General features: G+C 55.3%; 3 protein-coding genes across 12 annotated transcripts in view; 2 read left to right on the forward strand and 1 right to left on the reverse strand.

The window, feature by feature from the left end:
• Positions 1-1,792: 1,792 nt before the first annotated feature.
• On the forward strand, positions 1,793-8,330 carry C8H8orf58 (chromosome 8 C8orf58 homolog). Of its 8 annotated transcripts, none has more exons than XM_041768019.1 (7): positions 1,793-2,118; positions 4,926-5,437; positions 5,799-5,939; positions 6,096-6,222; positions 6,351-6,466; positions 6,691-6,797; positions 7,343-8,330. In XM_041768019.1, the coding sequence occupies exons 1-7, from the start codon at positions 2,061-2,063 to the stop codon at positions 7,452-7,454; spliced, it is 1,173 nt and encodes a 390-aa protein (XP_041623953.1). In that variant the 5' UTR covers positions 1,793-2,060; the 3' UTR covers positions 7,455-8,330. The 8 variants fall into 8 exon arrangements, with proteins under 8 accessions (XP_041623953.1, XP_041623955.1, XP_041623949.1 ...); XM_041768021.1 differs by lacking the exon at positions 1,793-2,118 and adding an exon at positions 2,215-2,868; XM_041768015.1 differs by lacking the exon at positions 1,793-2,118 and adding an exon at positions 2,900-3,394 and having other exon boundaries at positions 4,764-5,437.
• Positions 8,331-9,096: 766 nt separating this feature from the next.
• On the forward strand, positions 9,097-22,945 carry CCAR2 (cell cycle and apoptosis regulator 2). Of its 3 annotated transcripts, none has more exons than XM_041766240.1 (21): positions 9,097-9,252; positions 10,141-10,236; positions 10,512-10,603; positions 11,021-11,112; positions 11,317-11,431; positions 11,600-11,729; positions 11,908-12,004; positions 15,633-15,752; positions 17,790-18,012; positions 18,099-18,212; positions 18,558-18,721; positions 19,169-19,340; positions 19,428-19,658; positions 19,767-19,988; positions 20,567-20,711; positions 20,841-20,923; positions 21,328-21,474; positions 21,633-21,744; positions 21,849-22,037; positions 22,182-22,387; positions 22,660-22,945. In XM_041766240.1, the coding sequence occupies exons 2-21, from the start codon at positions 10,179-10,181 to the stop codon at positions 22,702-22,704; spliced, it is 2,757 nt and encodes a 918-aa protein (XP_041622174.1). In that variant the 5' UTR covers positions 9,097-9,252; positions 10,141-10,178; the 3' UTR covers positions 22,705-22,945. The 3 variants fall into 3 exon arrangements, with proteins under 3 accessions (XP_041622174.1, XP_041622176.1, XP_041622175.1); XM_041766242.1 differs by having other exon boundaries at positions 20,844-20,923; XM_041766241.1 differs by lacking the exon at positions 9,097-9,252 and adding an exon at positions 9,814-9,947.
• A 352-nt stretch (positions 22,946-23,297) lies between these two features.
• Positions 23,298-26,014, reverse strand: part of BIN3 (bridging integrator 3) — a 45,025-nt gene continuing 42,308 nt past the window's right edge. Inside the window, exon 9 of the mRNA XM_041766243.1 lies at positions 23,298-24,607. Within this exon, the coding sequence (XP_041622177.1) occupies positions 24,461-24,607 (147 nt within the window). The 3' untranslated portion in view covers positions 23,298-24,460. The remainder of the gene's footprint in view (positions 24,608-26,014) is intronic.

Genomic DNA, 26,014 nt, shown 5'->3' on the forward strand with positions numbered 1-26,014 from the left:
ACCCCACCTCCAGGTAGCTTGAGGAATGGGCCACAGCCTCAGCTTTATTTTCACAGAAATGATCAAAGATGGACTTCAGAGGCTTTTGTCCTGTGGGGCTCTTTTTGGAAGGAACCTTGGTGGAGACTGTTTGTGTTGGCTCCTCAGGCACCTGTTGATATAATTTACACCTTCCTATAATTGTCTCACCTTTTGCCTGGATGGCTGCCTTTATTTTCATAGAAAAGATCAAGGCTTTCTGTGGCTTAGGAGTGCACCAGGCCAGAACACCTGGTCGGCAACGGGACGGCCTCCTTGGCGCCACCTACTGTCAGAGGTAGCCCACGACAGGGAGCTACAGAGGAGAATGCGCCCGAAAGGGGCCATTCACCCCTCGGTCAATACTTGGGTCCTGGCACAGTGAGAATATGGAAAAATATAGCCTTTTTTGTTGCTTTCCTGAAGGTAATGGTCAAGTGGCAGCAACTGAGATGGCATGAATGAAATAAGACTATATGGCAATGAGTGCTAAGAGCTAATGTGGAACATACAAGGCGGGCCCCGTGAGTACAGAGCAGAGGTCATCTGTATGTAAGGATGGACGGGACTTGACAGGTGGAACGGACAGACGCCAACCGATGGGGTGGGTGCAGGTGGAATGCTCAGTTTAGGGCAGAGGCTGAAGGAGGTACCAAGAGAAGACTAGAAAGGGAGATGGGAGCCTTGAATGCCAGAAGAAATGGTCTGAACTTCACCTGAGGCTCTGGAAACATTTTGAAAATTTAAAGCAGGGAAGTGACAGGTTGGAAAAGGTGGGCTGGGATATTAACATGGTCGGATCCCTACCTGTAACCAAGCCTGGTGGGCCAGCCGTGTCCTAAGGAGTGGAGGAGAACAAAATGTGGGATAGGAGCCCCTTGTGAAATGGGTATGCCAGTGAGTTGCTGAATGCCTTTGGAAGGCTGGATGGGTTTTTTTGTTTTTGTTTTTGTTTTTGTTTTTTTTTGGCTGGATGGGTTGAAGCTGAAATCCAGTTCTTTAGTTGTGGCAGGCAGCTCTCTTTGCAGGAGCCTGAAGGTTTCAGAGTGCTCTGCAGCTACACAGCCAGCCTGAGCTTGGGAGCAAACTTCTTTGGAAGATGGAGTTATTAGCCAAACCCATTGGTCAGAGGAGAAGGTTGGGGGCAGTCTTCGATCTTTACCTTGCTCTCCCTCCACCCATGCCAAGCCAGCTGTGAGCGCCCACTCCACATGACCCAGATATAGTGTGTGTATGTGTGGCAACTATCTAATTATGAGACTGCAATTTGTCCAGTGCTGTGCCCTCTTGAGGTTTTTTTTTTTTTTTTCATTTGGGGGAATAATTTCAGAAATGAAGACAGATTCAAGTTAGAAGTTCCCTGAGAGAGCATCTGGGTGTCTGGGTGGTTCAGTGGTAGAGTGTCTGCCTTCGGCTCAGGGCGTGATCCCAGAGTCGGGGGATGGAGTCCCACATTGAGCCTGCTTCTCCCTTTTCCTGTGTCTCTGCATTTCTCTGTGTCTCTTGTGAATAAATAAATAAAATCTAAAAAAATAAAAAGTTCCCCAGAGAGCATCTAACATAGCCCCTTTAGTTAGAAATGGGAAGGTGACATTCCCAAAGTTACACGGCTAGATAATCTTAACACACAGACGTTTTAAGTGCTTTAAGCCTCACAGTTCTGAGATAGGTATTGCTATCCCCTTTCTTCTATAAATGAAGAAACTGTGGACAGGGAGGATGAGTAACCGGTCCAAGCACTCCTAGCTGGTAAGGGGAAGGGGTGGGAATGGCACCTGGAGTCTGAATCCCGCATTTCTGGTTTGGGGTGGGGAGTTTTTGCCCCTCTATCAGCAGAGGCTGCCTCCCAGGCCACAAGGGAGGTCACCATGGCTCCCAGCCTTCTCTACTCTGGCAGGAGCTGCCCCCAGCCTCTTGGCTTTGACCTTCCTCCCACCGGGCCTAGCTCAGTGCTGAGCTTTGCAGGAAATGTGCTTCCTGAAGCTGGGACTTCCCCACGGAGGACGAGGGGCAGCTGGGCATCCCTGGTTTCATCCTGAGAGATGACTCTGCCCGGCCACCATGCGTCTCAGGAACTCAGGGCAGCTGCTCACCAGTCAGGTGGGCAGCGAGGGGGTGGCTTTGCCATTCCTTCAAGCATCTCTCAAAGGGAAAGGATTCTCCCTCAGTAGTAGGGAGGGTGGGAGATACAGAGCCCTTTGGGTGGCGAAGGCGGGACCTAGCCCTGGTCACAGGGCTGCTCCAGTCAGGGCTTCAGAAGGCAGATGGGAGGGAAGTGTGTAGCCCCCACGAAGGATCCCCATCACCAGATACCCCTCAGGCATATCTGTGTGGCGGGGTGCAGGCGTGTGGCCTGGAAGGGAGTGTGCTTGGGTGTGTGTGGGTGGGGGTGTGGGTTCTTTTGAGCCCACACAAAGCCTTGTGCTGAGACACTGCATTCCTGCTGGCTGGGCTTCCTGTTCCAGATGCATTCTTGCCCCAGAGTCACCAGGGAGACTGCTTGGAATCTGGCCCCACATTCTCCAAATTCAGGGCGAGATCTGGCAAAGGTTCCCCCCCTTTACCTCCTCACCCTCTCTTTGGAGGAAGGAAGCCACCTGATAGGGGCCAGCCCTCCAACCCTCCTACCTAGGGAGGGCTGGGGTGGGGTCGGACACTGCCTCTGGGGTTTGGTGCCACACATCCTGTTGGACAAGCATAAAGCAGTTCCTGCCAGGCCCTGCGTTCAGTGTCCCCGTCTATATCTGGGCAAGGGGAATGGAGTAGCGGTGCTGCCTAGAAGGATGGGGTTAGGAGGGGCAACCCAGAGGACCTGTGCCTAGCAGGGTAGGGCTTGGCCTGAAAATCAAGGTAATTGAATGGCAGGTAATTGAGGCACTAGGCTCTCATTCTGTCTCCCGACTTGGCTACCGGCTTCCGTTTCCTCTTCGTATACAGTTAGAATCTTCTAGTTTGTGGCCCCCTGGTAGGGCTCCCGCGTAAGGCGCTTGAGGAAGGGTATGAAGGAGCAAGGAGCAGAGCCGGGTGGGAAGCGTCTTCTCCCCTCCCGGTTAACGGCCACTTCCTTCCCGGGGCTCCGGCCCCAGCCCCTCCCCCCAGGCTCAGGTGCAAGTTTGCACGTCCACCAGCTCCCTTATCTGCCTCCCGGGGGTTTGGGCTCTGCCGGGGTTTTTCCAGCCCCGTCCCCTTCCTCCGGAGAGGGAGGTCTCCTTGGAGGCCGGCGGCCCCTCGGGTCACCCTCGGCAGCTCCCCTTTCAGGCTGGGAGCCTCTGGGGGTGAAGGGCGGTGGAATGCATGGGCCCAAGGAGGATGGGGGTGGGGACACGGCCTCCAGGCTGCTGCTCGGCCCCCGGGCCCAGTTCCCCGAGGTGCTCGGGTGAGGAAGAGGAGGGGGCGCCGGCCGCGGGCGCTCGGCGCAGGGGGACCGTCGGCCGCGGCGGGCTTGGGGCGGGCCCGGGCACACGGCGGGGGGCGCGGGGCGCGGGTCGGGGCCGGGGTCGGGGTCGGGGTCGGGGTCGGGGCTCTGCCGCAGCCCCGTGGGGCTCCACTTCCTTCCGCGCTCGCGTCCAGGCCCCGCCAACGCCCCCCATCCGCGGCGGCATCTCGGCGGCAGGAAGACGGCGCAGCCTGGGAACCGGGAGTGGGGGCGGGGCGGGGCGGGGGGCGGGGGGCGGGGGGGCACCTCCAGCCGACGGCGCCCGCGGGGGGAGCGGGGCGCCCGGAGCGCGAAGGTCGGCGGGTCCAGGCGCGGCCCCGGCGCCCCCGGCCGCTCACCTGCGGCCCCTCCCCGCCCCTCCCCCGCCCCCGCCCCCGCCCCCGCGGAGGGTCCGGGGCCGCGCCCAGCCCGGCCGGACGCGTGCGGAGCCGCCAGCCTGCGGGGGGAGGCCGGCCGGGCGCCGCGTCGGGGCCATGCTGGGCCGGCGGCGCGTCTTCGCGGTGGAGCCGCTCGGCGGCCGGGGTGAGTCCCCCCTCGCCCCCCGCCCCTGCCCCGGGGCCGCCCCCGCCCCTGCCCGTCCGCCCCGCCCGGCCTCGCCGCCTCCCCTCGGACGGGCTGGGGATGGCGCCGCGCCCCGGAGCCCCCGGGCCGGGGCGGTGGACCGGCCCCCTCCATCCCGGCCGCCCTGACCCCCCCCGTGGATCCCCCCCGCGGGGGCGGCCGCGTTCCCGAAGGAGAGGGGAGCGGGGGCGGCCGTCGGTCTGTCCGCTCCCGCGGCGCTGGTGCATCAGGCTGGGCGGGCCGAGCCCGAGGGCAGCCCTGGGGCCGGGCGCGGCTTCGCCTGCGGCCCCCCATCAGCCCCCCCTTCCCCCCCAGCTCTCCAAAAAATCTTCACTATTTCTCATTTTAAAGCACAGCAGCCCGCCTCCCCGGGAGCTCCCGGAGGGACTTGGTCTCGCACCCCAGTCCCGACCCCAGGCTTCCTTCTCTGTGCCTTTCCCCGTGTCCCGACGTGGGGTGGGGGTGGGGGTGGGGGTGGTCACAGTAGGTCACAGCCCTACTGCCCCGTGGGGAGTAGTGGGAGAGACCGAGGCTCCCCGTTCACCACTTGGAGGTCTTAGGCGACCCCGGCTCCAGGGCACAAGGGATCCCAAGAAGCAGCAGCTGCCCCCTCAAAAGGGGGGACCGGCCAGACAGGGAGCCGATGAATGTGCCCTACCAGGCTTTGCCTACCACACAGCCCAGATCCCGGGGGCTGTGATGGCCAACAAAGACTACTTGTGACGGGAACCCATCTTAACTTCTCCAGGCCAGGGAAGGGAGAGACCTGGGCGGGGCGGTGGCCACCCAGTGGCTCGCCTCCCTCCACCTCTGGCCCAGGACACTCCTCCGCGGGGAATGCTGCCAGCTGCCAGGAATGCTGGGGGCGTCAGGGGCGGCCTGCCCAGCCTGATACTCACTCTCCTGGCAGATGGGGTTGCTGAGGACTTGGCGCTCGGCTGCGTAGTACCTGGAGTCAGCAGCACCTACAGACGCATCCCGGACGCTGCTCAGGGGTGCCCGCTGGCCTCCTGGAAGGCGGATGGGCAGTTGAGAGGTCCCAGGAGGCAGGAGCCGCTTCTCAAACTGGCCTCCCGGGACTCAGGAGTGGAGATGGTGGTTGGAGACAGCCCCCTGACCGCCTCACCGGGCCTTTCTCAGGACTCTCTGGACTTTGAGCCCACAGGGAGCCCTGAGCCCCCGGCCCTCGCTTCCATGGAGCCTCCCGCCCACCTAGGCCGGCTTGTGGCCAGCCATAAGCTGGAGCAGGTGCTGGAGCGGTCCCGCCAACTCCCGGCTTCCCCTGCCGGCGCGCCGCCCCACCACTGCTCCCTGAAGCCACCAAACAAGACTGAATATGATGTGCCCCTTTTTGGAGCAGGGGAACAGGAGGCCACTGAGGCAGAAACGGACCTAGAGGCAGGCCTGGAAGAAGCAGAGGTGGTGAGTGCCACGCCACCTCTCAGGCTGGGTGAAGAGTGCGATGGAAATGGTCCTTTCACGCGGGGGTGGGGGGTGGGTTGTGGGTTGCTGGCTGTGGGGCCTCACTGGCTCTTTCTCCTTGGAGCTCTCTCGGGGTGGGGCATTCCTTGCTTCTAATTGACGGGTTGTTCTTGCCTCGGCCCACTCCCAGCTGTGTGGAGGGGGGCAGGACGGGGCCAGCCTGGCCATGCCTGGCCGGGTAGGGAGGCCAGCTGGTGGTGTGCGCCTACTATCCCCGGCCCCTCTGCTCCCATCTGCTGGCTGCCCAGGATGGGCGTCTGGCTGAGTTCAGGGGTCTCTCCTACCTCACTCTGTCCCACAGGTTGGGGGCCTGGGGCCTGAAGCCTGGGCCTGTCTCCCAGGGCAGGGTCTCCGCTACCTGGAACACCTGTGCCTTGTGCTGGAGCAGATGGCAAGGCTTCAGCAGCTCTACCTGCAGCTGCAGACCCAGAGGCCCCCAAGGGTGAGTGAGCTGCAGGTGGACAGGCCAGTGGGGGGTGGGTGGAGACAGGTGAGTGGGGGAGGCAGAGAAGGTCTGGGACCCCTGGAACCAGGGCTCCCTTCAGAACAACCTCAGCCCTCTAGTCAGGTCCCAAGTGCCCGTCTGTCCTATGCACAGGATCCTGAAGCGGAGGAGGCAGAGGAAGAGGAGGAGGTGGGGGAGCCAATCCTGGCACCTTCACCTCCACCTTCTCGTGCCCCAGGCAATGAGGCACGCAAACTGCTGAGCCAGACACAGGAGACAGGTGAGGGGCCATGGCATCTCCCACTGTGTCTTGCCTGCCCAGGGCCCCCCAGGCAGACCCTTTGAGTCTTGGCCTTGATGGGTGGCTTCCTGCTTCTGGCCCTGGGTAATCTGATTCTCTTTCTGAAGGGGCAAAAACAGCAGCAGCAGCCCTAAAAGTAGGGCTGCCAAGTGCCAACCCTGCCAGGCTGTCAGAGGCCACCGCAGAGCCAGCCCACATCTTCCCACCCTCCCAGGGACACAAGGTAGGTGATGGGTGTGTGCGGAGGCAGGTGACAGGATGGGGAGGGGGTTAGGGGCTGGTTGGGATGTGTACATATCCCAAAGGCTGGAAACACTCAGAAAGTAATGGAATTCCTGGTTGGAGAGGGTAACTTGTCCTGGCTGTGGTGCCTGCTGTCTCTGGGAGCTTGGTCAGGGGTACGTTGTGGGGAGGAGCTCTGTGGTGATCCCCCCACCCTCTGCTCAGCCGGATCTCTCCCACTGGAACAAGGTCAAAGTCCTGCTCAACCGGATCCGTTGGAGGAGCCCGAAGCACCCTGAGTCCCCTGCCCCTTCTGATGGGCGTGCCCCTAGGTGAGTCCTGGGGCCCAGCCCAGGTTAGGGCAGCGAAAGGAGTGATGAACCCGGATGCTGAGATTGGACTGCCAGTTGTGGGTTTTTTTTTTTTTTTTTGGGTCCCTTTGAAATCTGAGAGATGCAGGTAGTCTTGGAGAGGGTGCTGGAAGAAACAGAAAGTAGCTAACACATCCCGTTTACAGAGGAGGAGGATGGGGACTGGACTGGGGAAGGCAGTTGCTTTCCTGAGGCCACATGTGTGGTGAGACGGTGGCAGGGGCAGGGCCAGAAGAGGGGAAGCCCCCTCATGTCCGCCCAGCAAGCCCTCACCCCTTGCAGCTGAACCTTAGGCCACCTCCCAGATTTGCTGGGAGAGCAATGGGACACAGAGGATTCCCCAATAGATGATGGGGGGTGATGGTGAATAACTCAGTGGGGCAAGGAAGCACCATGCCGAAGTCCCCAGGCTCCCCACGGCAGATAGGCAATTCCCCATCAAGTCTGTGGCCATTGCTGCCTTCATGTCCCCCTCCTAGCCTAAAGCTACCTTTCCTTTTGCACAGGATTGAGTCAAGGGGGGTCCCTGAAAGACCTCCATGCCAGCCACTCCGGAAGACCTTTATGCCATCATTTGTGGTTAAGAAGCAGCGAGCGAAAAACCTCTCTGTATGCTGAGACCTCCTGGTGCGGGACGTGACCCTGGGTGGAGGGGTGTGCAGTGAAGTCTTCTTCCTCGCCCTTTGCCCTCTGCTGCTTCTGGGCACTGCCAGGAAAAGCTGCTGATACTCTTCTCTCTGAGGAGAGAGCTGGATCTTTCTCCTCTGGGCAGCCTGGTAGAGGAGCCCTGGTTCCCTGAGAGGCCCCCCAGGTGTGGCAGCCCCCGGGCTCCTTACTGGTTGCCAGAAATCCCTGGTCCTAGACAATGTGAACTAACTTATTTATCCGGAGTCCTTGGAGCAGGTTTGGCACGATGTCCTACTGGGGCATGGCGTGTCACAGACGTGGATCTATGCAAAATGATACATGTATCTCTGTGAGTGTGTCACTGTTGCGAACTGGCTGGATCCATCCCTGTCTTCTGAATCATGCGCTCAGGGGGTTGGTCCTCTGGGTGACGTAACTGGTGAGGTAACTGCGGAAGGATGGAACCGGCCTTCATTCCTCAGTGGGCTGATCTGGAGTCTTGCTTCCTCCTCATACCTTCGTGGGTAGCCCCAGGACGGGGCAGGAGGGCCCCACCTTGGGTGCCTCTGCAGAGAGCTTGCCTGTGGAGCAGAGCTCCTGAAGACCGAACCCGGAACGGAAGGTCAGGGACAACGTGGAGAAGAGCAGAGTAGTAACCTTCAAGATCTGTCCTCCGCCGCTTTGGTCCCTTTACACATCCGAGCCAAAACCAGAGACTCCTACTAGCTTTATGACCTTGACAAAAATCCCTTAACTTTTCTGAGCCATGGCTTCCTACTTAACCTCCCAGATGGTTTCATGATACCTGCCCCACCTACCTCACAGTCTTGTTATGAAGATAAAATGAGATTAAACTGTCTCATCCCAGTGCACTGTGAATGTTAAATGAACGGGGAGGGGGAGGAGGGTATGGTGTTGGGAGGAGGCCACCCTGGAGGGAGGACGGGGAGGCCTGAGGCGGCTACAGGAGGACTGGGGCTGCCAGTGGAGACTTAAGTGAGGAGCAGGCAAGACTTGAAGCAGGTCACTTCTCCAAGGTCTTAGGTTTCATAGCTTGGGAATTAGGGCACCGATTCCTGACCTCTGTGACCTTCCAGAGTTGTGAGGACTAAAGGAAAATGTTCCTGAGCACGTGGTAAATGTCTACCAAGATACTGTGGTGGTTTATTTATTGCAGCACCTTAGGCTCCCAGCTCTTTGGGAATTGAGGACGGGGAAAAGGCTCAGTCTCCAGTAGGTATCCGGAGGTCGGGAGGGGCGCTGTCAATGCCAGGGCCGGGCGGGGGATGAAGTCACCGGCTTGAGTCCCTCAGGAACGCCTCCTAGAGATGGCCACCGCGGGGGCGCCCCTCCGCCCTCAGTCAGGAGGGGCTGTTTCTGCGGCTGCAGCCCGGGGCTCCCCCAGAAGGAGGCCAGGTGTCGGGCGGTAGGTGCTCTCTTTAGGGGTCCTGCTCCTGCCGGGTGTTTTTCTTTTTTGGATTAGGAACCAATGCGCCAGAACCTGCTTTTCCAATGGGACCGCTAAGCGGGGGCACCACCGAGGCCCGGCTTCCTAACGCGCATCGGATCGGGGAAGGCGCACTTCCGCTCCACAGTGGGAGCGGGATGGCAGGCCCGCGTGGGGGAAGGGAGAAGTCGGTGGAGAGGAGGGAGGGACCATATCCGGGAGAGTGGCAGCTTCCGACCAGTGGTCGCGCTTCCGGAGAGGCGCTTCCGGTGGTGGCGGCAGCAGCGGCTGTGGTGGTTCCGGGTGTCTTTGTCCCCCCGGTGTCGCGGCCCTGGCCCGCAGGTGGGTTGGGGGGCCCCCCGCCGCCCCTCTGCCCGTCTGCCCCTCCCCCGGCCGAGGGGCTGCGAGGGCCGGGCGGCCAAGATGCACGGGGCGCGGAAGGGGCCGAGCCCCCCTCGGACTGCGAGCCCCGTCTCCCTGGCAACGGCCTCGGCCCTGGGGGCGGGCGGGAGGAGGAGGAGAAACCGCGCGCCTCGGTCCTCCCACGGTGGCCCCGCCGCGGCCCGGCCCGGGAGGCCCGGTGCCGGCGGCTGCTGAGGCGGGAGCGGGGGCCCGGGGCGCTCGGGAGCTCGGGAGCGGCGGGGCGGGCGGGCGCGCTGCCGGATTCGCGGCGGCCGGGCCCCGGGGCTCCCTTCGCAGCAGCCCGTCCGGGGAACAACGGGCCGGGCTTCCGGGGACAGGGCCCACACCTCCTCCTCTCCCGCACCGGCCTCCTCCATTTTCCCGGGCCTGGTGGAGGGCCTTTTGACGGACGTATTTGAATGAATGAGTGTCACCGGGGTCTCCCCAGGCATCCGCCGAGAGGGAGAGGGGCGCCAAGTTGTTGGCGACCTGGGTGCGAGGCTCAGTTCTGTCACCGACTGGTGATGTGACCCTCGGCAAGCCTCAGCCTCTTCGAGCTTCAGTTTCCTTTTCTTTAAAAACAGCCTGACAGCATCACCCACCACGACACTACCCTGAGGGCACCCTGGAACGGGGTAGTTTTTGCATTTCCTGCTTTATGTGCTCTCCAGCTCCTCCATTCATTCTCCCTACCCACCTGCACACCTACATCAAGATCCTCCGTTACTTTTTGGCTGGGGTGTCTGTGTGTGTGTGTGTCGGGGGGGGGGGGGGAGTCGATGGAAAATTTCCCTCTGAGCTCTTAACTTCTTTCTTTTCCAATTAAAGGTTTTTTTCTAAGACTCTGAAAGAGGACAGCATTCCCAATGTCCCAGTTTAAGCGCCAGCGGATCAACCCGCTTCCAGGGGGACGCAACTTCTCAGGTGATCACCTTTATCCCTGTTTGGCCCCGTAGTGGGTATGACGTGCTTTGGAGTTAGTCTTTTAGAATGTGGCTTTGGGGGTTTCTCTGGGGGAGCACTGTTTGCTGCCCACGTTTCATAGGAAGATAGGAGACGAGCATGGTGGTGGCAAGTGAGACCCTGCGGAGGAGTTGCTTCGAGTCCCTTTGCCCTTTGGGTCCGCCGTACCTTCTGGTGGACTCTGTTGCTCAAAATGGTGGGTGCAGCTCCTGGAGATTGCTTCTCTGTCCACATAGGCGCAGCTTCAACATCTCTTCTGGGTCCTCCTCCTGGTTTGCTCACTCCTCCTGTGGCCACAGACCTGTCCCAAAATGCCAGGCACCTTCAGGTAGGTTGTGCATTTTTTCTAGTGAGCTTCAGCACTTGGGACTAGCGCAGCATGCATGGGTGCCTGGTGCTTTCATTCTTGCATTGCCATATTCATCCTTCCTGGAGCTCTTGGCCTGGACCAGGATGGAGGTAACTAGACACCTCTGACCGGGAGTCCTAAGTTCTGGCTGAAATCTCTTGGGTGCTTCTTGGAATTAAAGAATTGGAAATCCCAGAAGAAGCCTGTGAGCTAAGGTTCAGTGTGATCTTTTCCTCCTCCCGGCATTAGATTATGACTGTTCTGTCTGTGTGCTTCCTTCATGTGACCCTTGATGCCATCCTCTGTTGAGCTAGATGGGGTTTGGCCGGAGATGAGATGCTAATGGCAGAGCGTGGACAAATGTGGTTACTTTCAAACTGCACTATTCTCTTACAGGGTGGGGAGAAGCAGCGGGTCTTCACTGGCATTGTTACCAGCTTGCATGACTACTTTGGGGTGGTGGATGAAGAGGTCTTTTTTCAGCTCAGGTAGGCTTGAGGTTAGTCCCTTTCTGGAAATGCTTGTTGAATTCAGTTCTGTCACCATGCTGGTGGGGCCCCTCTGAAGCCATTGCTTTGCTGTTTTTATGCAAGGTGTGCAAAATCTTGATGGGCAGGGCCTCATAGGGGCAGTCAAGGTGGCTTGGCCAGGGTCTCTCTCCTGACTGGGTCTCCTGGCTTGTGTGCTGGCAGTGTGGTGAAGGGCCGGCTGCCCCAGCTGGGTGAGAAGGTACTGGTGAAGGCTGCATACAACCCAGGCCAGGCAGTGCCCTGGAATGCTGTCAAGGTGCAAACGCTCTCCAACCAGGTATTCGTCTTTCTGGTGTCTGCATTGGAAAGGGGAGGGGGGGAACCCCCAGTGCCTTGACAGCTGGGCAAGAACCTTACTTTTGTCAAGGGGTGGGGCTGTATCTTTCCAAGGTAGTGAGCACATCAGCCACAGGATTCCCTGAATTTCCTGGTTACTGTCCTACAGCCCCTGCTGAAGTCCCCAGCCCCTCCCCTTCTACATGTGGCAGCCCTGGGCCAGAAGCAAGGGATTCTGGGAGCTCAGCCCCAGCTGATCTTTCAGCCTCACCGGATTCCTCCGCTCTTTCCTCAGAAGCGTGCGTACCAGTGGGATGGATGTTGGGGTGTGGCTTTATGGGGTATTTTGGATGAATGGGCCTGTTCAGGCTGTTACTCTCAGACTAGGAGGGGGTACTTTTATCACTGGAGGAAAGGGACAGGGAAGTTGGGCAGATATGTAGGGTTTTAGAGTCACCAGCCATTTCTTCTCTGTAGCTCTGAGTCTCTTCCAAACATCCCACACACTTCATCTGAGCCACCTGAATAGATTTCCTGCTCGGGGCCCTCACGGACGATTGGATCAAGGCCGAAGGTAAGAGAATGATCAAATAGGGAAGATACTTTATTTGTCTCTAGGAGCAGTGTCTCTTTGCCACCTGTTGACACCAACATTCTTTTTCTGCAACTAGATCCTGGGCCTTTTCCCCTGAAATAAGTTGATGCACTGAGATGTATATGCCGATGTCAGAACTTTATAAATTGGTTCAGCAGGGATTTGATAATATAGTTTATCTTTCAAAATACCACATTAAATTTTTAAAATATAGAAATTTCCCTTTTAATTCTTGTCCTTAAGACTGAAATGCCAAAAATCAAAACTATGCAGAAACTGGTGACTGTCCAAAAAATGGGAATGTCTTAATTTGTAGTATAAATTTGTAGTATAAATGTCTTAATTTGTAGTATAAAGTTTCTTTATATACACTGTACACCTCAGTGTAGCGTTAGAGTCTATAGGTTGCACTCTTCCCAAAAAGTCCAGGCCTGTGCCTAGAACATGTAGATAGCTTCATGGCACATGTGCAGCCGGCATGGTAGCTTTGGGACGTTGGGGGTGTTTTAGGCCATCCTGTATCATCTCTGAGCTTCAGGGACTGCTGGGAGCACACTCCCCATTCTCTCCAGCTCATGTGTTCCTTCTCCTGCCTTACTCTCTCCCTAGAAGGTTATGTTTATATTCCTAGGAGTTAAGCTCTGGGCTAGTTTGTTGGAGACTTGTTTTAGTTCTTCTGTCGGTTCTTACTTTAATTTTTTTATTATGGAAAATTGCAAATATAAGCAAAGCAAACAAAAGGATGTTCCCTTGGGCTAGGTCATCATGAACTCTAACTAGGAGAATGGTTCTGTGGTCCAGGATTGTTTTCCACTGTGCTTCCACTACTTGAAACGCTTTGTTCTGTCCTCAAGTCACTGGTGTATATTTTGCATACACCTATACCTCTTGTCCTGTGCATTTTCCCTGTCTCCAATTTTCAGACTTTGTACCTCTCCCATCCTGTGGGTTTATTAAAGGCATCATTACCAAATCACAGCAAGTGCCCTGAGGGATAGTGTAGCCTGGGTGGGAATCAGTGGTTGCTATTGACTTTGTGCTTTAGTTTCAAATTCTGTATAGTCACATGCATTTGATTGTCCTGGACACGCCAAGCCCTGTGTGAGGCCTGTGTGACATGATTCTCACCATAATGCTTTGGTGTCATGGCTTCTAGAGAAAGGAGGTCTTGCCACTGGCTGAGAGATAGCACCATCAGTCAGTACAGAGAGGCTGCGAAGTAGGAAAGGGAGCAGTAGGAGTTAGGTCACTCGGGGAGAACAACAATTTACAAAGGAGTCCAGCTACTTTAGCGTTTTGACTGGAAGCCAAGTTTTATTTTAAATTTCAGGTTTTGGGATAATGGTGGTGGGAGGTAACGGAGGTAACGGGTGTCTCCGTTGGACTGCCAGTACTGAACTACTGAGGTTTTTGGACAGGCGTATCCAGCGGGATGCCATCGCAGCATCCTGCTGAGGTTACTGAGATGTCTCCCACTGGTACCACTTTTCTAATGTGTTCTTTACAATTCACAGTGAGGAGAGAAAACTGGCCATTGAATTCTAGGATTCAGTGGGACATCCACCGTCACTAGGGGTGGACAGCCTTTACTGAAGTGTTCACCCAGTCGTGGATGAGCTGAGCAGAGCTGTCAGAATGACTCTTAGAAACGTGCAAGTACTGACATCCCGTAAAGGCAAGATTGCAAGGCAGCTTTCGGATGGAGATGCTAATAAACCAGGAAATGAGCCAGGCAGATAGAGAAATGATGAAAAACTTTGTGTTGAATGTAATGAACTTAGATGCCCAGGGCTGGAATGATCAGGTAAACAAGACAGGTGGGTCTGAAGGGAAGAGCAGAGGCCTTCTGGTAAATAGACTGCAGTCTGCGCCATACCTGGGCAGGAAGAACTGACAGTGATTTCCTTTCTCTCGTGAGACATGCGGGTTTTGTTTTCTCTTATCAGTCTGGCATTTTATAATGGTCTAAAGGTTTTTCTTTTTTTTGTTTTTACTTCTGAACCCATAAAGTATTGAAACTGTCATAAGTATAGAAATGTATAAAGTAGTACATGCTATTAGGTAGGTAAAGTTAAAATACGATAAAAATGTGTCATTCCCTGTAAAGATTACCATTCTTAAAGACCTTTAGAAAACAATTTTGAAAAGAGAAATTACTTACTGCTTTTTTTTCTCTATGTTCTTTTGTGGTCTTTATGAGCATACTTTTTATAATTTTTCTGAGTATGAGCATACTTTTTATAATTTTTTTCAATTTTAATTTAAAAAAATTTTAACTTTAGAGTCCAAATTATGTCTATACATTGTGATTAAAGTGATCAAACATTTTTTTCCATATTGCGGTATAATCCTAAAAGTTCAAGTATTAACTAGATTTGAATGTGGTTTTCGTATTCTTGGCTTGATTTTTTTTTTTTTTTAAGATTTTATTTATTGGGGGCACCTGAGTGGCTCAGTGGTTGAGTGACTGCTTTTGGCTCAGGTTGTGATCCCTGGGTCTTGGGATCGATGGAGTCCCACGTTGGGCTCCCTGCGGGGAGCCTACTTCTCTCTTAGCCTGTCTCTGCCTCTCTCTCTCTGTCTTTTTTTTTTTTTTTTTTTCTCTCTCTGTCTTTGATGAATAAATAAAATCTTAAAATCTTATTTTATTTTATTTTATTTTATTTTATTTATTTTTTATTGTAGAGAGAGAGCATGTGAGTAGAAGCAGGGAGAGAGGCAGAGGGAGAGTGAAAGGGAGAAGCAGACTCTCCTTTGAGCAGGGAGCCCGACGTGGGGCTCGATCACAGACCCCTGGAATCATGACCTGAGCTGAAGGCAGACAGACGCTTAACACTGAGCTACTCAGGCGCCTCTCAGCGTGAATTTTTTCCACTATTCATAGTCTTATGTTTTTCTTTTGAGTTAACTTCCTTGGGATAATATTTTCAAGAATGGAATAATTGGATCAAAGGGTTTTAGTGTTTTTATGACTTAAATGCATAGTGCTAAGGGTTTGTTACAAGAACTGTCTCTTAATAAAACTTCCTTTATAGAATCCTTTGCATGATGCTATATATGTGTCTCATGTTAAAAATCAGTTAAAATGTTGGCATTTCAAAAAATTACGTTAGCTATAATTTTTAAGTTCAGAAAAATACAAAAATTATTCACAAGCCTTACCAGTCAGAGGTGTCCATCATTAATACTTTCTAAGATATATTTTTTAAAAGTAATCTTTGCACCCAGCCTGGGGCTCAAACTTACAACCCTGAGATCAAGAGTCACATGTTCCACTAACTAAGCCAGTCAGGCGTGCCCCAATACTTTACTACTTTTCAGTCTTTTAAAGCTTTTTTTGCACAGTTGAGACAATACTATATACATACTTTCCTGTACTAGTCTTTTTGCTCACCATGGGTGGTTTTCTGTTTATAAGTATTTAAATGTCCATTTTAATAACTTTATAACAATGTTATAAATGTTAGATGGCTGTTAGCTAGGCTTCTTTATCCATTTCTTTGATGTTGGGGATTCAGATTGTTTCCAGTTCTTTTAGGCCAGTAGGTATTGAATCTTAATGTAACATTGTGGTTTCTTCCTTCTGGTGATGGATCAACCCCCCCAGCGATGACTATGACTCCAAGAAACGCAAGCAGCGGGCTGGTGGAGAGACTTGGGGTGCTAAGAAACCAAGGCATGACCTGCCTCCTTACCGGGTCCATCTCACTCCCTATACTGTGGACAGGTGAGTGGTGAGGCTGGGGTGGGGGGGGTGAGGCTTTTGCAGCTGGTAACAGTTTCTTGTGTAAATGAGATACAGTCTGTGCAAGAATAAGTGTGTTTGTGTGTAGGGTCATGCGCCTAGGACCTTTCTGTTTCTTAATCTAACAATTTTTAGATTCTTTTTTTTTTTAAAAGATTTTATTTATTTATTCATGAGAGACACAGAGACAGGCAGAGACACAGGCAAGGGAGAAGCATGCTCCTCGCAGGGAGCCTGATGTGGGACCCGATCCCGGGACCCCAGGATCATGCCCTGGGCCAAAGGCAGACACCAAAATGCTGAGCCACCCAGGGATCCCAGTTTTTAGCTTCTGAATCTCCAATTTTGACCATCATAGTGCCTTGGACATGGATGCCTTGATAGAGCTTTTGTGATTTTATCACCAGAAATAATTATGCCAGGTTATCATTAAGGTTTACCGGTCAGAATCCAGGTACCCAATACCAGTTCTAATTTAGGTAGAAAAGTCCTAATCTTAGGCACCCCGGGACTGGTTTTCCAGGGGGACCTTAGACTCATTTTTAGAGTGCTCCAGAGCATGGGAGGACTCTGGCCTGCAAGCTTATGTATCGTGGTTCGGAACTGATTGACTCAGAGGCAGATGAGTGATTCCAGCAGTGTGGAGGCAGGGCTCCGGCCACTGCCCCGGTAGCAAAGTTCACCTAAGCCCGAGCTCAGGGGAGGGGGCAGCCTCCTGGCACCTCCTCCTCGAGGTGCAAGGGAAAGAGGGCTTGTTGCTGCCCTTTCTGGCATCAGTGGTTCCTCTCTGCAGGGCCGGGTAGGGCCTGTCCCGTGCCCCCTGCTAACCCAGCTGCTTTCCCAGGTTAGTCTCATAGGATGGCGTGGTCCCCATATCTTGGAGAAGGATGCAGGTATCGCCTCCTGCTAATCAGAATGTGACTGCCGGCAGGTAGCCACACACATGTCTACGGAAGCCTCTTGTACGTACTGGTTGGGATTTTGCTTTTTCACTTAATGTGTCTTAGAATCTATTCCATGGGGATCCCTGGGTGGTGCAGCGGTTTGGCGCCTGCCTTTGGCCCGGGGCGTGATCCTGGAGACCTGGGATCGAATCCCACGTCAGGCTCCCGGTGCATGGAGCCTGCTTCTCCCTCTGCCTGTGTCTCTGCCTCTCTCTCTCTCTCTGTGACTATCATAAATAAATAGAAATTAAAAAAAAAATATTTAAAAAAAAAAAAAAGAATCTATTCCATGTTAGCATTTGTTAGATTAGTCTCATACTTTTCACCACCTACGCAATATTCCACTGAATGGATAGGCCATTTATTTCACCAGCTCTCTTTCCACATTTTAATCATCCTACATATTGTTGTCACAGTCTGTGTGGACAGGGGCAAGTAGTTTACTGAGGTCATTTCCTGGAAATGGAGTAGCTGGCTCAGAGGTTCTGATGTTGAACTTGCATATCCACTGCCGGTTCTCTCAAAGAGGCTGTGTTGGTTTCCATTCTTGCCCGAGGGGCCTGAAGTGCTCAGTTTTCCTTTCCCCCTGCTGTTGGCAGTGCTATGCTACCAAACTTTTCAATCCTTGTCAGTCTCTCTGGAGAAAAGTAATATTCTGATTTGCATGTCTTTAATTCTAAGTGAGATTGAGCAGGCGTTCACAGGCTTTTAAGTCTCTTTTCTTTTTCTGGTAAGTACCTGTTAATGACCATTTTCTCAGTTTTCTCTCAGACTCGTGAACCTTCTTGTGAACCTGATATAATTTGTTTGCTTCTCTTCAATTAAGATAGTGAGCCGTAGCTGTCAGATATGCAAATGTTTTTCTGGTTTTTCTTTCCCAGTTCGACTTTACTTTGCTGTTAGAGGCTGAAACATTTTAGTGGTCAAATCTCATCCATCTTTTTCTATTCAGAGATGTCTTCTTCCCAGATTAGAAAATAATCTGCCCTTTTTCTCCCCCCAAGTCTTTCATGGTTCCATTTTTTAAATAGTGTGGTCTTTGCTCAGTCTGGATCCCCTTGCTTTCTTCCCCCAGCCCTACCTGTGACTTCTTAGAGCTCCAGCGCCGCTACCGCAGCCTCCTGGTGCCCTCCGATTTTCTGGCTGTGTGTCTGAGCTGGCTGTCAGCCTTCCCTCTGAGCCAGCCCTTTTCCCTCCATCCTCCAAGCCGCATCCAGGTATCTTCTGAGAAGGAGCCAGCTCCAGATGCTGGTGCTGAGCCCACCCCTGCAGACAGTGACCCCGCTTACAGTTCTAAGGTAAGAGGACTGAGGTCCTGCTGCCTTGTCCCATGGTTGGAGGCCAGTAAAGTTCTTGAGCGTGTCCTTCATGCTGCCCTACACAGGTACTGCTGCTCTCTTCCCCGGGACTGGAGGAACTGTATCGTTGTTGCATGCTCTTTGTGGATGACCTGGCTGAGCCAAGGGAGACACCAGAACATCCTCTGAAGCAGATTAAAGTAAGAGCTGGAGTTCATGAGGCAGGAGGTAGTCCTGGATGACGGCCAGGCCCTGTCACGTTTTCAGCAGCCTGGCTCCTGTTCACGAGCTCGTAGAAACAAGGAGCCCAGAGCTGAAATGACCACTCATTTCACCAGAAGGACAGCATGGCTTAGGATGTTCTTGTCAGAAAAAGTTACATGGCTAGTTCATGTTTGTAGGTGGAGAGATCCATCCTCCCCTGCTTTCCACCCCGTGTGGCAGACTCTTCACCATATCCTGCTGCTTTCATTCCCCAGGGGTGGTAAGCTGCCTCCTGGTGAGAGATCCAGATAATTGTTTTTTTATCTCATTTATTTTTGCAGTTTTTGCTGAGCCGGAAAGAAGAAGAAGCAGTGCTGGTTGGGGGGGAGTGGTCTCCCTCTTTGGATGGCCTCGACCCCAAGGGCGACCCGCAGGTGCTAGTCCGCACTGCCATTCGCTGTGCGCAAGCCCAGACTGGCATTGACTTGAGCGCCTGCACAAAGTGGTGAGTGGCTGTTCTGGGCTTCTCTTTGGTGGCTCATTGGCACGACTGTCTGGGAGACCAGGTTCCTGTGCCTTTCTGACCTGTCAGCATTCTTCTTTTCCCCCAGGCCTACCTCACCCCTCCCTCCAGCCCTTGCAGATGATCGTCTTGGTTGTGAGCATGACTAGGATGTGTATGTGTGTTGAGGGCTAGCCGACCCTTCAAGGCTTGTCACATGCAACCCCCCAGCCACGTTAGCGGTCCTTGGTGCTGGGAGCACCCTGGATAGTAATTGTTTGCTTACTCATGTTGGCCCATCGGGGAACCACTTCTTGAGGACTTGGTCTCTTTTGTTTTCATGTTTTCAAAGCTGCATGTACAGTATGTGCTCATTAAATGTTGGTTGGAAACTGAAGCACCTGTGAAGGTTGTGGGTCAGGACTTCTTTTTTCCTTTTGCCGTGAGCAGGTGGCGCTTTGCTGAGTTTCAGTACCTGCAGCCGGGTCCCCCAAGACGGCTCCAGACTGTGGTGGTGTACTTGCCAGATGTCTGGACCATCATGCCTACTTTGGAAGAGTGGGAGGCCCTGTGCCAGCAGAAAGCTGCAGAGGCAGCTCCCCCAGCCCAAGAGGTGTCTGGGGTAAGGCTAAGCCTTACAGACAAGTGGGCAGAGTGGGTGCCCTGACCTCTGGTCGCAGGTTGTCATAGCTCTTGGCTTTTGTCGCAGGAAGCAGAGCCTCCGGAGCAGGCAGCTGATACATCAGAGCAAGTAGCAGACACCTCTAAACAGAATGCGGAGAATCCGGAGGCCACCACACAGCAGGAAATGGACACTGATCTCCCCGAGGCCCCTCCACCCCCTCTAGAACCTGCTGTCATGGCCCGCCCTGGCTGTGTAAACCTGTCCCTCCATAGCATTGTGGAGGACCGGAGGCCAAAAGAAAGGATCTCTTTTGAAGTAGGTGTAGGGGTCTGGAAGGGCTGTGTGGCAGGGTGTATGGGATGGAGGGCTTGGAACATTCCCTTTCTCCAGATGCTCACGGGCTGCTGTTGTCTCTTCCACAAGGTGATGGTGTTGGCTGAGCTGTTTTTGGAGATGCTCCAGAGGGATTTTGGCTATAGGATTTATAAAATGCTGCTGAGCCTTCCTGAAAAGGTAGTGGCTCCGCCTGAACCTGAGAAGGAGGAGGCAGCCAAGGAAGAAGAAGCAGTCAAGGAAGAGGCTGCCAAGGAGCCCAAAGATGAGGTACAGAGTGAGGGCACAGCTGCTGAGTCAGACGCCCCACCGGTGAGTACTTCTGCTGCCCGCCTGGGCACTGGGGCTGCACACGGGAGTGCCGAGCCGGTTTGAGCACTGCTGGGGGTCCTGCAGGCTCTTCTCACTGTCCCCTCACTGCCTGCATGCACCCCGTTGCCTTGGCACGTCCTCAGGAGCAGGACACTGCACCCTGCCACATGGCCACACAGCCAGGAGGTGGGGTGCTGGGAGGCAGGTGGGCCTGGAAGTGTGGCTGATGGGCCACGGCAGCACAGAAGTTAATATGCTCTGAGGACAGGGGTTTTGGCTCCTTGATGGTTAACTAGCACACTGCATTTTCTTAATGCTTTCTAAAGTGCATGGGTCTGCTTCTTCCTAAATGCTATTGAGTAAATGTAATTTCTTATGGGACTGAAATTGACTCTTAAAGAGAATTCCAGGTGCCTGAGAATTGCCCTAGTTCACTCTGAACCCCATGTCACAACGCAGTAAACCAGACTGTATAGAGAAACCTTACCGCGGTGCCCAAACATGGCCAGCGCACAAATGTCGGCTCTTATCATTGTTAGCGGTTACAGGTGACCGTTCGCATCTTGGTTTGCTTCCAGAAGGAAGATGGGCTTTTGCCCAAACCTCCGTCTTCCGGGGGAGAGGAAGAAGAAAAACCCCGGGGTGAGGCATCCGAGGACCTCTGTGAGATGGCCCTTGATCCAGAGCTGCTCCTTCTAAGGGATGACGGCGAAGAAGAGTTTGGTACGTTCTGGCATCACGCAGCAGCCGCCTGGCTCTGTAGCTGGTGCTCTCCTGTCATGGCTGTGCATCTGGGCCCCGGGGGGGAGGGAGGGGTCTCCTTGCTCCCTGCTTATCTTGGGCTTCCTGTAGCAGGAGCCAAGCTGGAAGATTCAGAGGTCCGGTCGGTTGCCTCGAACCAATCAGAGATGGAGTTCTCCTCTCTTCAGGACATGGTGAGACCTCTTTCCTGCTCCCCCCGCCCCACTGACAGTGAAGCCTAGCGAGGCCTCTGACTCACTGCTGGGATGGGGAGACTTTACCGTATGACTCCTGGCATCCTCTGACCGACAAAAGACAAATGTGGTTCTTGGCTTGCGGAGCGGTACTTTCACAGGATCCGGGATGCTTTAGTAGCTCAATCTGGGCGAACCAGGGCGGTGTCTGATGCAGGAGCACACTTGGCTCCTGTGTGTGTGTGACGGCCCCTGGTGCCCAAGTGGCCCAGGCTCCCATCTCCAGCTGGAAGGGGTACCCGGGTGTGATGATGTCAGCTCCTTTTTCAGGGGGTTACCTCCTGGGTGATTTCGCTGTTCAGAGAATGCTTTGTAATTCTTGTTCATCCTTGTCTATCTTGCAGCCCAAGGAGCTGGACCCCTCTGCCGTGCTCCCATTGGACTGTCTCCTTGCTTTTGTCTTCTTTGACGCCAACTGGTGTGGCTACTTGCACCGGCGGGACTTGGAGAGAATCCTGCTCACCCTTGGGCTCCGGCTCAGTGCAGAGCAGGTGCCTGCTCTTATATCCCCTCAGGCCTCCTCAGATGGCCTCCCCTGGTGCCTGTGCATGCACTGGACTCCCATGGGTGGCACAGGGTGCTTGCATGTCACAGGGGCAAGGGCTGCCCCTTCTCGTCAGTGGGTATCTTCGGTGTGTGTTTTCTGTAGGCCAAACAGCTGGTCAGCAGGGTGGTGACCCAGAACATCTGCCAGTACCGCAGCCTTCAGTACAGCCGCCAGGAGGGCACAGACGCCGGGCTTCCCGAGGAGGTGCTCTTTGGTGCGTCCTGAGGGAGTGCCCTGCAGCCTTCCCAGGAGGACGGGCAGGGCAGGCTGCTTTCTCCTCCTGAGAACCTCTCCCTAAATCTTCACGGCCCCTTCTAGGAAACCTGGACCTGCTACCTCCTTCGGGGAAAAACGCAAAACCAGGTGCTGCTCCCACGGAACACAAAGGCCTGGTGTCCCACAACGGCAGCCTCATCAACGTGGGGAACCTGTTGCAGCGTGCGGAGCAGCAGGACAGCGGACGGCTCTACCTGGAGAACAAGATTCACACACTGGAACTGAAGCTGGGTGAGTGGCCTGCGGCTGCAGGGACCCAACCAGGATAGGACATGCAGACATGTGTCTTCATAGGCTCCTCACACCTCGGGCCTCTTGCCCTGGGCTGCGACACTCAACCTTAGCAGGGGTCTTTCTGCCATTTCCCCCCACCAGAGGAGAGCCATAATCGGTTCTCGGCCACAGAAGTGACGAACAAGACACTGGCGGCGGAGATGCAGGAGTTGCGCAGCCGGCTGGCCGAGGCGGAGGAGACGGCTCGGACAGCCGAGCGCCAGAAGAACCAGCTGCAACGGCTGCTCCAGGAATTCCGGAGGCGCCTGACCCCCCTGCAGCTGGAAATGCAGCGGATGGTTGAGAAGGTGAGCCCTCTCCCCACCCGGGGGAGAGCCAGGCCTGCTCGGTGTCCTGTCGGGAGGCTATGAGGGCGGGAGGCTGTGAGGGCGATAGCCAGCCACCGCTCCGCCCCTCCCGCCCCAACCCCAGTTCGCCACACCTCGCCTCGCCTTCCCCACTTGCTCCTTTCTGGGGATGGGTGTCAGTCTGGCCTCTGCTGCAGCCTGCTCCCAGCAAGGGGGGTCGGTGGGCACCCCCGTCCTGGACCTTCCTCCTCAAGTCCTGATTCTCGTTACAGGCTGACAGCTGGGTAGAGAAGGAGGAGCCGGCACCTAGCAACTGAAGGGGCCTGGCGCAGCAGCTGCCCTCCCGTGGGGTCAGCGATGGAGCCTGCTGACGTTCGAGCCCTTTTGGTTCCAGAAAGCAGCTGGAGCAGGACCTGGGAGCCATGGGCAGGGGTGGCTGACCCCTGTGCTCAGCCTCTGTAGAGGAGCTCAGGCCGTCAGGGTGGGGTCTGCGCTATGTGGGATGGATGAGTGGGGAACCCTGGTTCCACTTAACAACTAAATCCAACACCTTCTGCACCCCTCGAATGTCATTTTGCCCTCCACCTTGGGATTTCTCCTGGGGCCCTTTAGTCTTGTGCTTTCTCCTGTCCTTTTCCAGTTTAGAATAAGACAGGGGAGGAAAAGGCTTTTCAAGTATGTCATAAGGTCTGATGCCAATAAACTGAAGAAACAGACGTGGAATCTGGCGGGGGGGTAAGAGCCCTTCCTCCGGATGGCACAAATCCTGCTAGGTCCAGGAGCAGGTTCTTGGGGGAAGGGTCTCCCTTGGCCATCGCAGGAATGGAGTCCGTGCTAGCAAACTCTTGGTGTTGGGCTGCGTTTCCCAGAGAGCACTGTGTTCTAGCCACCCTAGACTTGCCAGAAGAAACCAGCACCTCCCCATGTTCAGAATGTGGTATTGGCTCTGGCCCAGCCTTTTTCCCTGTTCCCCCCATAAGTCTCGCCTCTTTCCATAATCCGTGGTTTCAGTTTGACTTTGTATATAAAGTTGGTTTTTTTTTTTTTTGGCTTTTTGTTTTTTAAATAAACCAAAGTCAAAAACAAGCCACGTGTCCTCCATAGCCCTTCCCTTCTTCCTCTTCTAGGTCTGCCTGTGCAGTCCCCCTTCCTCCCAGAAGGTAGGGAGGGGCAGTGGGAAGGACGAGCCCCTGGTGCTCTGGGCCCTGCCACCTGCTGGTCGAGAGAGGCAGTGCTGTAGAGGTGCGGCCAGCTCGGCAGGGGGCAGCACACCCTGCCACAATCCTAGGGTGGCTCTCCTCTCAGTCACAGCACAGTAACAGCTGGCGATTTTATTGAAAACTTTACTTGAAAAAATAAAATTCCAAGTATTCCGGTGAGACAAACCCACTGTTGTTGCTCTGAGGCCTGTGAATCAGGCTGTGACATTTTGTGTGGTTGGTAGCCTATTTACACGAGCTGAGTCTGGTTTCCTAGGGAACCTACAAGGCTTGGGACTCTTCTGTGCACCTGACCTAAGGGACAGAAGTGGGCTAAGCCAGTTTTTGTCGTGTTGGGAGGCTGGAGTGAGGGGGTCTATGGGCTGGGGGAGCATAGCTCTTCTGTTCCCCATGGCAGTCTCGGGCCTCTTCAGAATAGAGGAGTCTGGAGCGGAAAAGCAATGAGGGCAGGTGGACTTCCAGGGGTCTCTGGAGGTAGACGTGATCGCGACCTTGCAAGCAAGGCTGATGCCAGGTGAGCAAAGCCACTGCCTTTGAAGGCTGGAAGCTTGTGTAGGCCCCGGGCCAGGATGCCCTCTGGACGGTTCTCTTAGAGGGGAGAAGGCCCCTGGAGTTTTTCTGCTCTGCTTACCTGTCTGGGCTCTTGCTATGGGTGGGGAGATAGCAGCCTGTGTGGAGCTCCTGATGCCAGGTCACTTCAGAGGGCTGGTGAGGTAGAGCAGGGGCTTTGCTGTCCCTGTGCTTCTCTCAGGGGAGGGCCTTTTGCTGGCTCATACCTGAGCCTAAGCTTGACTGGGCCAGAGACCGGAGAGGCAGACTTGTGTCCCCGGAGTCTCCAAAGGGCAGCGAGGACTCAGTCATCTGCCACAATAGAGAGGGCTCTGAGCTCACTCAGCCTGGCCTCATTCTCCCTCTCCCGCAGCTCATCAGGGTGGCCAGGCTGGTCAAGCTGCTGGGTCAGGTCTCCAAAGATCTTCTGCATTTCTGAGTAGTACCCAACCTGGGGGGAGAGGCGGGGAGGAGGTTGGCAGGTGCCGGGCTCCCGTAGCACCAGGCCCCACAGCATGGCACCCCTGGGCACAGCAGGACAAGCAGGGCCAGAGAAGCGTCCCAGAGGCCCACACACTGCCGTGCCCTCAAGCAGAGCACTCAGGCTGGGGGAAGGGCTGTCTCCACTGTCCCCTCGGCCCATCCTGAAACTGCACAGCAGGCAGGGAGACTGAAGCCACGGGCCCCAGTCCTTCAGGGGCAGCTGCTGCTGCTGCCAGGATGGCAGTAAGTCAGAGGGTCCTTGGGGAGGCGGAGGTGGGGAGGGCCTTCATGCCCTTGGGAAGCTGAGGCTGGGGTGGGGGCACTGGCAGGGCCCTCGGCAGGTGCCGGAAGGCCGGGGAGGCCGGTGCTAACTACAGGCTGCTTTAGCAGAGCTAGAAGCCCGGGACCCTCACCCACAGGAGAGAGGGTGTAGTGGGCCGCCAGACCCTGGGAGTTCCCAGAAGCAAAGATGAGGAAGGTGACACCTCCCCAGCCTTCTGTTCCTTCCTGACCTGTCCCACTGTTAATGGATGGCAACAGCCTGCTCATCACCACCTCTGCCGTCGTGGGCTGAGGGCAGGGCTCAGAATCCGCCTCGTGTCCATGTGTGTGTATGTCGGGGGGCGGGGGCGTCCAGGGGAGATAGGAGAGGCCTGCAGTGGGGCAGGTGCAGGTGTGCTCAGGTACCGGGAGACCCACCAGCAACTCTCAGGTGGCGGAGGGCTGCTCAGACCCAGCACCTTTTCCAGAGGCCACTTCTGCCCCAGTTGCCACTTCATGATCAAATCAAACACCTACTTTCATGAAAGTGATGCCCACCCCTCGAAACACTATCTGGACACCCACCCCTATGTGGTATCATGTCCGGCTCCAAGTTGTGCCTGGGCAGGAGAACCTCTGCTTCCACTTGGACCCTGGAGTGCTGTCACCGGTGGGCAAGGCCTGGAGGGGCGGCAGGTCTGATGGCAAGTCCACAGCTGGACTTGCCCTGGGCCGGGGGGAGCTGAATGGAGGTGTGCCAGTGGTGCTGCCACCGGAGCGGATGGGGCCTGGGTGGGTGCAGGGGGAGGGCAGGGGCTGGCCCGCCCTCCCCCACTCCCTGCCCCAGAGCCGCACTGCGCAGGCTGAGTCACTAGGGATGCTCACTTCTCTAGTGACTAATGGCAGCGACAGCCTCGGGAGGGGGAGGCTGGTGCCGAGGAGGCAGTACACATCCCCCAGGCACCCCGCTGCCTGGTTACAGGGCATCCCTAGCCCCTAAACTGCTCTGGTCCGGGCACCCTGGAGCTAACTCACGACAGAATGGAGGGGGCGGGGGCCGGGAGCAGGGGTGGTGGCAGCACAGGGGAGGGAGGACGCAGGTCTCCTTGAGCCC

This window comes from Vulpes lagopus, chromosome 8, assembly GCF_018345385.1.
Source record: "Vulpes lagopus strain Blue_001 chromosome 8, ASM1834538v1, whole genome shotgun sequence".
NCBI classification, from domain to species: Eukaryota; Metazoa; Chordata; class Mammalia; order Carnivora; family Canidae; genus Vulpes; species Vulpes lagopus.